General features: G+C 52.1%; 1 protein-coding gene across 2 annotated transcripts; it reads right to left on the bottom strand.

The window, feature by feature from the left end:
* Window positions 1-468: 468 nt before the first annotated feature.
* Window positions 469-11,755, bottom strand: LOC132464985 (bromodomain-containing protein 1-like). 2 transcript variants are annotated; one of them, XM_060061631.1, is made up of 12 exons: window positions 11,446-11,755; window positions 8,910-10,212; window positions 7,553-7,910; window positions 7,307-7,438; window positions 6,771-6,899; window positions 6,172-6,484; window positions 5,696-5,965; window positions 4,430-4,903; window positions 3,030-3,171; window positions 2,821-2,951; window positions 1,870-2,018; window positions 469-1,560 (listed from the first exon to the last, which is right to left on the bottom strand). In XM_060061631.1, the coding sequence occupies exons 2-12, from the start codon at window positions 10,202-10,204 to the stop codon at window positions 1,546-1,548; spliced, it is 3,408 nt and encodes a 1,135-aa protein (XP_059917614.1). In that variant the 5' UTR covers window positions 10,205-10,212; window positions 11,446-11,755; the 3' UTR covers window positions 469-1,545. The 2 variants fall into 2 exon arrangements, with proteins under 2 accessions (XP_059917614.1, XP_059917615.1); XM_060061632.1 differs by having other exon boundaries at window positions 7,754-7,910.
* Between the last annotated feature and the right edge of the window lie 1,098 nt (window positions 11,756-12,853).

Raw genomic sequence — 12,853 nt, 5'->3', positions numbered from 1 at the left:
CAGTTGTCAGACAGTCTGAACAAAATCGAAGTCCTTGGTAGGTAGTGGCACGTTGGCTACCACCATCACCAGCATGTTGAGTAGCATCTTCACCATCACATTGGCTACCATCATCATCGTCACTTGGATGATGTCGGCTACATCATCCAAGAGCAAAGAAAAAGTTTTCTCTTTCTGCCTCGATATTAACCTGCTCTAAAATCTGAACGCTATTATATATTTTTTCAGGTATTGTTAAATTAATAACGTAATCAGAATTATTGTTTTAAATAGAAAAATATTAATAACTTGCTTCTATTAAGATGACAAAAGAACTTAAAATATACCGTAACCCTATCCAGACACCCGTGTACACTTGTACTACACATAAAGACGCCCGACATCTCAATATTTGTTTTATGCACGTCAGTTTGAGGTTGCGAAGTCTGTGTAGTGCATGACACATTAACCATGACAAGACCAGCGGGATGAGTGATTCAATACCGGTTTTTTAATTCTTCAGTGTTTTAATATAAAATCATCATCAGTCTGGAGAAACACATGGACATATTTAATGCTACTCATAAAAAAGAAAACGAGGGAAGAAGGTTCAAACAAGGTGGGGGCGTACTACTCTGTTCTCAATAAATACACACACACACACACACACACACACACACACACACACACACACACACACACACACACACACACACACACACACACACACACACACACACACACACACACACACACACACACACACACACACACACACACACACGAACAGGGCAGCCTTTCTTGGTTCCTGTGAGAGATTCTCTAAGTATACATTATTATTATAATATAGATTTTATATCAATATGTACAAACCCCAAAAGTCCGGTAAAAACAGTGAATAAAAAAACAAAAACACACTAAAGGTTAATGCCAGAGAAGTTTCACAACTCAATAACTTACAAAGAAAGCAAAGAGTAAGAAAAGGAGTAGAAATGAGAACTTGTTGTGGTGATACAGTATGTAGCACCTGCAGCTAGCTAGCCCCGCGGCTACAGATAGCACCAGCAGCTAGCTAGCCCCGCGGCTACAGAAAGCACCAGCAGCTAGCTAGCCCTGCGGCTACAGATAGCACCAGCAGCTTCCGTCAACAGCTGCGAATCAACGCTCACCGTAGCAACAGCAAATGTGAAATAATTTAGTGTCGGGCCTCGTCTGGGTGGGGTTAAAGTTCATGTTGTCACTCAGTAGCTTCAGGGGATGAACCCTAACCTTGACTGAAGGGTACAGTAGGTCAGAGGTCAGGGTACTTTAGGGTACAGTAAGTGAGAGATCAGGGCACTTTGGGGTACTGTAGGTCATAGGTGAGGGTACTTAAGGGTACAGTAGGTCACAGGTCAGGGTACATTAGGGTACAGTAGGTCAGAGGTCAGGGTACAGTAGGTCAGAGTACTTTAGGGTACAGTAGGTCAGAGGTATAAGTATTTCAGGGTGCTGTGAGTCCGAGGTCAGAGGTCACGATGCACGCCGCCCACCATCTTGCTGACCCCGCAGGCAGCCATCTTGGTTCTAGGAAGCCATTGCCTGGAAGCAGAGAGGGGTCAAAGGTCAGCACAACCCATAGTGATGACATCACAAGGCACATGAGCCAATCAGAGTGAGTCACCAATGTGTCAGCCGGGACCGGCCAACACCACATGATGATGAAAATAATCCCCTCTGTGATTCACTCAGTCACCTGCTGATACACATGGGGAGCTGAGGCTAGACAGGACTCAGAGGAGGAGGAGGAGGAAATGGTAGGAGATGGGGAGGATTACAAGTAGAGGAGGAGTAGATTGAAGAGGAGGAGATGGATGAGTAGAAGTAGGAGGAAGAGATGGAGGAGCTCACCAGCTGGGCCTGCTGTCTGAGGAGGGAGCGAGGTAGAGCTTCTCTGCGGAGCGGTATGGCGTCAGCTCTCCGGGTCACCGCCCGGCCGGGGGGGCCGTCCGCCCCCCGCTGAGAGGCCACGCCCCCGTCGCCATTTGGGGCAGCGTGGTCTGAGGGCACAGGGAGGAGGGGCTAAGTACGTCTCCTGGCAACAGCCAACCACAGTAATGTACCTTACTGTACTTCAGTACCCTATGACTCCCTACTGTACTACAATACCCTACTGTCGTACTGTATCCTACAATACCCTACTGTACTACAATACCCTACTGAGCACATACAGTTCCCTACTATACCTCAGTACCCTACTATACTACAATACCCTACTGTAGTACTGTACCCTACTGTACACATACTGTAGTAAAGTCCCTTCTATACTACAGTACCCTACTATACAACAATACCCTAGTGTAGTACTGTACCCTAATGTACACATACTGTTGTAAAGTTCCCTACTATACCTCAGTACCCTACAATAGAATACTGTACCCTAGTGTTCCCATACTGTAGTAAAGTGCTGTACTATGATGACTATAGTACAGTACTAAATTAATCCTGTACTGTTGTCGTGGAATTACTGTAATCTGTGGCCCCACAGTGCTGATACACAAACCCCCAGGTCCCCTGCTATTGGCTGTCCCCGGCCTCTCGTCCCATTGGCTGTCCCAGGCCCCTCGTCCCATTGGCTGTCCCCGGCCCCTCGTCCCATTGGCTGTCCCCGGCCCCTCGTCCCATTGGCTGTCCCCGGCCCCTCGTCCCATTGGCGGACCCCGGCCCCTCGTCCCATTGGCGGACCCCGGCCCCTCGTTCTATTGGCTGTGCCCGACATTTTGGTCTGATTGGCTGTCCCCAGCCTCTCGTCCTATTGGCTGTCTCCAGCTCTTTTCCTATTGGCTGTCCCCGGCCCCTCACCTGTGGCCAGGTGTACGTCTCTGGGGAGCTGCGTGTGCTCCCTGCAGGTGAGGCGTGAGGTCTTAACGTCTGCAGTGCAGCGCCGTGCCACCAGGGAGCGCCCTTTCAAACTCTTCTGTACAGTCACTGTGCTGCAAGACAGACACTCAGTCACACACCGTTGGCTTTGTGTCCGCTCGCTCGGGTTCCTCCTGGTGCATTGTGGGTACCTGGTGCTGCAGAGAAGACTGCCGCTGGAGGAGATGCTGGACTCTGAGGCACAACGCCTCCGAGGCTCCAGAAGGCGGCTGGACCCTGACCCTTCATCCTCTCCCTCCTCCTCCTCCTCCACCACGAAGCCGTTGGCCAATCCTGATCACAACCGGGAAGAAACAGGAAGGAGTTTACCACAAGACCAGGAAGTTCTCTCTCTCTCCCTCTCTCTCCCTCTCTCTCCCTCTCTCTCCCTCTCTCTCTCCCCCCCCCCCCCTGTACCCTATGGGGTCACAAATGGATATCGGTATTAATGTCAAATCCATAAACAAAAATAAGTTTCACAAACACATTTCTGATCCTTACACAAATGTGCCTTGTTTTAAATAAATGTAATATACATCCATGCATATATTAATTTAAAAAATATTTGCAATTTTCATCAAAAATATATTTGGATGTTGTTACATTTATATACAAACTGTTAAACTTGAATTAACAAGACGCTATTCATTTGTGAACTTGTTTGCATTTGTGTGTGAACTGGACTGTATTTGTATGTGGATTTTTGAGACTCTCCTGACGTCGCTAGATTCACAAAGGCATTTTTTTCAAAAAGGAACTCTCTGTAGCCAATCAGATGCCTCCCTCGTTTTCAGCCAATCACATGACTGCAGTTCCAACCTCAGAGTCCAGCCTCCGAGCCTCCCGGTTCCCTCTATCAAATGTCTATGGGAACTAACATGGGTTTTTTGAACGATCGTACATAACAATCTCTAGGTGGCGAAGAAGTAAAAGCTGCGTCACGTTTAGCTACACACTTTTTCCATCTAGTTTCGACTGGGTTTTGGGATTGTGTGTGCCGTTAAAGTAGTAAACGGCACGGCACCGACAATGTAAAAACCCAGTCACTGCAGTCATGTGATTGGCTGAAAACGAGGGAGGAATCTGATTGGCTACAGAGAGTTCCTTGTTGAAAAAAATGCATTTGTGAATCCAGCCACGTCAGGAGAGTCTCAAAAATCCACATGTAAATACAGACCAGTTCACACACAAATGCAAACAAGTTCACAAATGAAAAGCGTCTTCTAAATTCAAGTTTAAGATTAAATGTTTAAATGTAACAACATCCAAACACATTTTGATGAAAATTGCAAATAAAAAATTCATTCATATATTTATGGATTTATATTACTTTTATTTAAAACAAAGCATACATTTATGCATACCGATATCCATTTGTGTGTGCATTGAAATGTATCTGTGAGAAGAGAGTAATTTATACATAAATGTATACAATACATTTGTGAACCCTGCTCTGTGTATTCATTATTAACGAGACTGTTCTGACCCCATAGTACCCCTCCCTCTCCCCCTCTCCCCTCTCCCTCTGTACCCTTCTCCCCCCCCCCCGTACCTGTGTCGAGGCGTTTTCGGGGGCAGTCCCCATCGCGGCCCCGGTCCGTGCTGGCGCTGCGGGCCCTCTTCCTGGGCAGTAGGAGGGTCTCAAGGCGGGGGATCACCACCGACAGGAAGCTCTTGGTCCCCAGGGGCGGGGAGCCCGGCGGAACGCAGCCCGGCGGGACGCCGCCCGCCGGGGGAGCTTTCAGCGGGCTGACGCTCTTGGACTTACGGAAGAGAAGGCTGCCGCGCCGACCAGCGGGGGGTCTGCAGGGCCCGGTCGGGGGTCCGGTTGGCCCAGTTGGAGGCGGGAAGGCGGCGGCTGTGGGCGTGGGGGCGGCCGCGGGCGGTCCCTGTGGTTCTGAGGTAGTGGCGTCTGTGACGAGCGGCGGGGCGGAGGCGTCGGGGCTGGACGGGTGGGGCGAACCGGGGGGTTCTTCTGCTAGGGAGCACAGTGGCTGGGCAGGGGGCGGCGGTATAGAGCGCTCCTCTGTTCAGGGAGACGGACAGACAGTCAGACACAGAGCACCTCTAGAGACACAGAGCACCTCTAGAGACACAGAGCACCTCTAGAGACACAGAGCACCTCTAGAGACACAGAGCACCTCTAGAGACACAGAGCACCTCTAGTCAGACACAGAGGACCTCTAGAGACACAGAGCACCTCTAGAGATACAGAGGACCTCTAGAGTCAGACACAGAGGACCTCTAGAGACACAGAGCACCTCTAGAGACACAGTGCACCTCTAGAGACACAGAGCACCTCTAGAGACAGAGCACCTCTAGAGACACAGAGCACCTCGAGAGACACAGAGCACCTCGAGAGACACAGAGCACCTCTAGAGTCAGACACAGAGGACCTCTAGAGTCAGACACAGAGGACCTCTAGAGTCAGACACAGAGGACCCCTAGAGTCAGACACAGAGGACCCCTAGAGTCAGACACAGAGGACCTCTAGAGTCAGACACAGAGGACCCCTAGAGTCAGACACAGAGGACCCCTAGAGTCAGACACAGAGGACCTCTAGAGTCAGACACAGAGGACCCCTAGAGTCAGACACAGAGGACCTCTAGAGTCAGACACAGAGGACCCCTAGAGTCAGACACAGAGGACCTCTAGAGTCAGACACAGAGGACCCCTAGAGTCAGACACAGAGTCACTCTGGACACAAGCGCCAGGCAGCAGGTCCCGGGTCAGGAGACAGCGCTACGGCCCTGGGAGGAACGATCGTGTGACCGACGGGTGACTGACCGTGTGTGCGTGTGACGTGCGTGTGACTGACCATGGTTGTGTGTGCGGGCTGGGGAGCCCTTAGCCTCAGCAGGGGGCGTCTCCGTGGGCTCCAAGGGGCCCGGGGCGGGGGTCCGATTGTGGAGGGGCCGGTTGAGCTGGGCCCGGACCTCCACAATGCTCTTCTTCAGCAGCTTGAGCCGCTTGCTGCGCGAGGGGCTCTGCTTCATGGACACGCAGGCGTCCAGCTGCTCCAGCAGCTCGTCCAGCTGCTGCTGCAGCGGAGTCTGCAGGCGGTAGGCCGGGCTCAGCACACGGTCCACTAGAACAGAGCATAACATTACATTAACATATCAGATCATAACATTAACATAACAGACTGGCATTAACATAACATTATATTAACACAACATAACAGACCAGGCAGGGCTCAGGATAAGGTCCACTGAAACTTAAGTCCAGTCCAGTGCAGAGACTCAACACATCCTAACCTATCTCTATGGGGCTAGCTGCTAGGCGCTCTCTCACCGTGCTCCCAGCTGAAGGGGGCTGGCTCCGCCGGTGGGGGGGCGGTGGGGAGGTGGGTGCCCCCGGGGACCTGGTAGCCAACCTTGTGGGCCTGGCGCCGGGCCTTGCGGAGGATGGCCCCGCCGTGGTCCTGCATGCGCTGCGCCGCCTTGTAGAAGAAGGACTCTGGATTGTTGTAGGTCATGCAGTTGGAGATGATGAGGTTGAAGTCCTCCTCCAGAGCCTCCAGGCTGCTGTAGTGGTGGGCCTCGATCCGCTTCCGCACCGTAGAGAAGTCCATGGGCTGACTGATGTGGTCCAGGTAGTCTGGGACCTGTGCAGACAGGAGGAGTTAGACAGGAAGTCAGGAGGAGTTAGACAGGAAGTCAGGAGGAGTTAGACAGGAAGAGTTAGACAGGAAGTCAGGAGGAGTTAGACTGGAAGTCAGGAGGAGTTAGACAGGAAGTCAGGAGGAGTTAGACAGGAAGTCAGGAGGAGTTAGACAGGAAGTCAGGGGACGGAGGAGGAGTTAGACAGGATGTCATGAGACACAGAAGGAGTTAGACAGGAAGTCAGGGACTAAAAGGGGACATAATATATTTTATATATATTATAATGACCTCTTTGAGGCTGACTGGCTGGGCAAAGATGTTGTAGGTGTCCTTGTCCTGCAGCTGGGCGAGGACGGCTCTCATCAGGATGTTGAGGGGAGTCAGCTGGACCTCCATGAGAGACTGCTGCAGCTTCACCTGAAGAGCACAGAGATAGGTTAGACCTCAGGACCCCATTAGACCTCAGGGCCACGTAAGACCTCAAGACCACGGTAGAACAGGTTTGACGCCGTGTGCTGCATCTGCATGGACAGGGACACCGCCGACAGCAACGTCATCCTGTTCTGCGACGCGTGCGACATCGCCGCGCACCAGGAGTGCACCTCAGCACAAGGTTAGGCCTTAGGACCAGGTTCTAACTGTAGACCACATGACCAGGTTCAAACTGTAGCCCAGGCTAGCCCCTCCCCTGTAGACCAGGTTCTACCTGTAGCCCAGGCAAGCCCCTCCCCTGTAGACCAGGTTCTACCTGTAGCCCAGGCTAACCCCTCCCCTGTAGACCAGGTTCTCCTGTAGACCAGGCTAACCCATCCCTCCCGACCCACCTCCTCCCTCTTGAGCTTCTCCCTCTTGCGGATGAGCTCCAGCAGCAGCCGGGCCCTCTCCAGGTCGTGCCTCAGGCGGTGCCACTCCGTCAGCTGCTCCTTCAGCTCCTGGCTACGCTCCAGGCGGAACTCCTGCAGTCACAAACACACCGGGTTACAACGCGCCCCCTTCCTGACCCCTGGACCTGGGTTAGGACTGACTGACGGACTCATTGTACTGGGGGGCTGGGTGTTAGGAGGACTGACCGTTGGACTGGTCTTAGGACTGACCGGTAGGTGGGTCCTGGGGGGCTGGGGGGTAGGACTGACCGGTTGATGGGTCTCAGTACTGACCGTTGGGTGGGTCTTAGGACTGACCGGTTGAGGGTTCTTGGGGGTCTGGGGGTTAGGACTGACCGTTGGGTGTGTCTTAGGAGGACTGACCGTTGGGTCGGTCTTAGGACTGACCGGTTGGTGGTTCTTTGGGGGCTGGGAGTTGGCTTGCAGCCGGCGGATCAGGGGGACATTGTTCCTGGACTGTCTCTTCAGGACCCAATAGCTCAGAACTCTCTCCACGAAGGACCTCTTTTTCTGGACCGCCACCTGGTTCACGATGCTCTCGAAGCTGAGAGACGCAGGAGGATGTTAAAAACGACAGTTAGGAAACAGATTATTTATGTATTTTCTTGGCTTGCACATGGACCTACGGCTGCCTGTACCGGGTAATGCTGGGCCAATCTGGACCTACAGGACTACATGGAACTACAGGCCTAAATGGACCTACCTGGACCTACAAAGACGGGGTGCTGCTGGGCCTACCTAGACAGTAGGGCTGGGCGATTAATCAAAATTCAATCTCGATTTTTTTTTTTGCGTCAAATGATCACATAACTAATAAAATCGATTTTTCTGTTGGTTTTTTTGTATCCAGAACAGATATGTATCCAGAACAGCCGGATACATATCTGTACATTATTTTAGATTTGAACATTTTCTTTTTGACGATTTTGTGAATTTCTGTTACAACAAGTTCTGTTACAACAGGTTTTTGGGAGACATGCCGAATAAATACATCATCACAAAAATAACCGTGATTATGATTTTTTTCCCATAATCAAGCAGCCCTACTGTACAGGGTGATGTGGACCTAGTACCGACCCAGAAAGGGTGATGTGGACCTAGAACCTACCTAGGGTGAAGTGGACCTAGGCTAGTACCTACCTAGACATAGTGATGTGGGCCTAGTACCTACCTAGACATAGTGATGTGGGCCTAGTACCTACCTAGACAGGGTGATACGGGCCTAGTACCTACCTAGACATAGTGATGTGGGCCTAGTACCTACCTAGACAGGGTGATACGGGCCTAGTACCTACCTAGACATAGTGATGTGGGCCTAGTACCTACCTAGACAGGGTGATACGGGCCTAGTACCTACCTAGACATAGTGATGTGGGCCTAGTACCTACCTAGACAGGGTGATACGGGCCTAGTACCTACCTAGACATAGTGATGTGGGCCTAGTACCTACCTAGACATAGTGATGTGGGCCTAGTACCTACCTAGACAGGGTGATACGGGCCTAGTACCTACCTAGACATAGTGATGTGGGCCTAGTACCTACCTAGACAGGGTGATGCTGGGCCCGCTGATGGCCGGTGCCTCCGGGTCGGGCTCCTCTCTCTTTATCTTGGTTTTGCTCCTCTGCTTGCCGGGCTTGCGGTCCCCGGGCTGGTCGTAGACGTGCAGCGGCCGCCGGTCGCAGCCCTCCGGCGTGTGAGCGCAGCAGTAGGCCGTCTTCTTGACGGAGAAGGCGGCGGCCCCCGCCTCGCTGGGTTCCCTGATGGGCTCCATCTTCATGTAGAGGCCGGCCCGCTGGGCGCAGCTCACATGGAAGGCCGTGTAGCAGTTGGCGCGGTGGCACTGGATGCAGGCGCCGGCGCCCTTCTCCTTGCACAGCGAGCAGGTCAGCTTCCAGCGGGCCGGCGGGATGTTCCCCACGCCGTCGATGGGTTCGATGAACACCGTGTCCGAGAAGCCCACCTCGGGCACCCACAGCGCGCACGCCACGTGGCCCCAGCGGTCGTCGTCCGTCTTCTTGAGGGCGCCGCCCCGGTTGGGGCAGAAGAGGCACTCGGCGGGCCGCGCCGGCCGCTGCAGGCAGTGGCGGCAGAGCCACTGGCCCTCGGGCACGTAGGGCACGCCGTAGCACTCCTGGTGCACGGCGATGTCGCACGCGTCGCAGAACAGGATGACGTTGCTGTCGGCGGCGTCCCCGTCCATGCAGATGCAGCACACGGCGTCCTCGTCCACTGGGGAGCGCTGCTCGCCCAGGGACTCCTTCTCCAACCGGTCCATGAGGAACTCGAAGAGGTTGTAGGAGACCTGGCTGACGCCCTCACTCCTCCGCCTCTCGTTGAGGAGCTCAAGCCAGGCGTAGTCCTCCTCGTCCATGTCGTACTCCACCTCCTCGTCCAGCTCCTCCTCCGTCTGCTCCGTGTACTGGTAGAAGGCGGCGGGCCGCCGCGGGACCACCGGCAGGTTGTACTCCACCGTGCGGAAGCGGGGCTCCAGGAGGGCGCTGCTGGGGGGCCCCCCGGGGCCCGGCGCCGCCGCAGCCCCGCTCTTCCTCTGCTGGCTGTTCTTCAGGCGGGCCGAGCGCACCAGGACCTGCGGGGGCTTCTCGTGGTTCTCCTTGTTGCTGTTGCACTCCATGATCTCCTGGGCGGTGGCCGTGTCGTCGCCAACCACCTCCAGCTTGTCGAAGATGCTGAGGCGGTGCGGGCGGCCGTCCACCTCCAGCTCAACGATGCGCTGAGCCTGGGCGTACGTCAGGGTCTCGCGGTTGGCCGACGGCTTGATGGGCGAGGAGTCCCTCTTGGGAAGAACCACGCGCGGGTGGGGACCCTTCTTCCTCATGGCTGCACCTAGGAGGACCACATGAACCACACGCTTTAACGCCCCTCCTCTCTACCGCGAGACACTAAACTCATTTGACTATTTGTCCTATTCAGACCAGACCACCTGTGCAATACGCCGGCAATACACCGGACACATTACTGAGCTTCAGTTACAAACATGTGACAATACTGTCTTGGAAATAAATATGGTTCTGCTATAGAAGAAAAATAATACTTATACTGTATGATGAATTGATCATAACTAATTGATCATACTGTATTTGTCATTTGCTATACCATGAGATGTTTGAATGCACAGGGCCCTACTGCAATCAATGATCTAAAACCTCTCACATCAGCACCTTGACCATCAGCATCAGCAATGTGCACACACATCATCAGCGTGCACATCAGCACCATGCACATCAGTATCATATACCTCACACACACCTCAGCTTGAAAAACATCCTAGGGAAACATTGTACAAACCCTACTACCCACCATCTATACTAACCAACTATTCTACCCACTAACCCTCCAATCAACCCCCTCTACAACCTTCTCCCTCTACTCACCAAACTACCTGTTAACTCTACTACTACCTGTTAACTCTACTACCTGTTAACTCTACTATATGTTAACTCTACTATCTAGTAACTTTCCTACTCACGCCTTCTACCAACCACTAACTCTACCACAAATAGCTCTACTAGCCCTTAATTCGTAAGCGGAGGAACAGGAACCACAACAGGACACTGTCCAACGCTGTCCTAGCTTAGGGAACACTCTTTCCGCTGGCTAGCAGGCTAGGCTAACGTTATGGGAAGTGAACACAAGGACGCTCGCTTAAACGGCTACCAGGCTGTGCTTGGCTACCGTCAGAGGATAAGACCAGGAAAACCTGTCCACCGGCTAGGCTAAGGTTAGCTTGGGGAAGTATTACAGCAAGGCAATGTCCAACGCCAACAGGCTTGGCTAACGTTGGCTAGGGGAAGTGCAACAGCAGGACACCGTCCCAGAGCTAACGAGCTAGGCTAACGTTAGCTTGGGGAAGTATTACAGCAGGACACTGTCCACAGCTAACAGGCTAGGCTACCGCTAGCCTGTGAGGGTAACATGGCGACCAGCAGGACAACACAGAGCCCCAGCGTTCCTGTCGGCCCAACAGACCGTCGACACCGGGTCCATACAGGGGTTTAAAGTCCGCCGCACAACACCAAGGAATCCGGGCGTCACAGTAACAATATATATCGTAATTACCCGGTGGAGTTCAGGAGTTACAGGCTTTCTAAAAACAGCGGCCTTGGGTAGTAGATCCACATCCGACCAGACCTAATACCCCCCTCTGCCCGGTGTATATATGTTATATCTCTGTCCGCAGGGTGCAGCCAGGCTCCCGGACCGCCGCGACGAGGGGATCCGCCAACACCGCGGATTTGATCGGCATCCAGGTGGGTTTTAGTCCATATAGGTGAAATATGAACGCTATAATTCACTATTATTTGGGCTTCCCTGGTCGACCGCGGAGCGTCTCGGACCCCAACAACAACGCAGTGACGTCATCACGCGGCCGCGGCGGAGTGACGTCATCACGCCGCCACCAGGACCAGGAAGTTTGGGATTTAAATTTAAATATTTCACCCTGTGTATCTGCTTAGTATGTTTTATTGTATATCCCTGGTGATTCTTTCTCAGAACCTTTTCAATACTTAGGCACCCTAATTTGCAATCCATTTGAATTTATTAAATGGAGATATTATTCAACTTTAAACAGTTCATGTTCATTAATAATGCTTTTATTAAATGTGTCGGTTCATAATGTTAAATTGTATAAAAGTTAAAAAATAAATAAAGCAATGTTATGGAGTGTTTGTCATGTTAAAACAATATTAAGCCCCACTCCAATAAAGACTGGCGCACCGGCCCGCGATAATCCTCGAGATGGCGCATTGATTTAAATCCCAGACAATCCTCTAGATGGCGCAGTGTCTTAAATCCCCGAAAATCCTGAAGTCCCGCCCACTTTATGCGTCACTCTGGGTCCTCAGAAACAGAGGCTGTGTCTGTGGCAGGCAGAGAGACGGGAAGACAGGCAGAGAGACACATGCAGATATACAGGCGGAGAGACAGACAGAGAGAGAGAGAGACGGACGGCGGGATCTAAAGTTAGTATTCCATGAAGTATAATTTGTGTCAAAGGGATTTGGTCAGAAATGTTGGCCCTTGGAATGTGAAATTACGAGTCTGTGTTCTGACACGCACGCACGCACGCATACACACGCACACACGCACGCACGACGGACGGACAGGCACGGCACCTGAGCACTGGGGGATTGCGGAAGTATGCACTGCTCCTGGGGGCCTGGCCTGGGCATCTGGAAGCTACATTTGAAATGTTCCGATTTTAATCAGAATCACCATCAAATGTTCCTGGCAGGGTTTGTCAAAATTAAATTAAATCAAGAAATATCTAATTTATTTTAAAAAAATGCCATTGGTGCAAGAAAATTGAATAGGGTTACAATATTTTTTATTTATATCCTTTCTTAAAATCAAGTTTGTGTGGCTGTCCCAGGCCTACCTGCCCGTCTGTTTGTTCTATTTACTCTGCATGCTTGTTTCAAAAAATATAAGTGCTTTTGTGAATGAAGGGTACTGATATGTTTTT

The sequence above is a fragment of the Gadus macrocephalus genome, chromosome 9 (assembly GCF_031168955.1).
Source record: "Gadus macrocephalus chromosome 9, ASM3116895v1".
Classification (NCBI taxonomy): domain Eukaryota; kingdom Metazoa; phylum Chordata; class Actinopteri; order Gadiformes; family Gadidae; genus Gadus; species Gadus macrocephalus.
The sequence above is the reverse complement of the archived record's forward strand: the minus strand, read 5'-3'. Positions and strand labels throughout refer to the sequence as shown.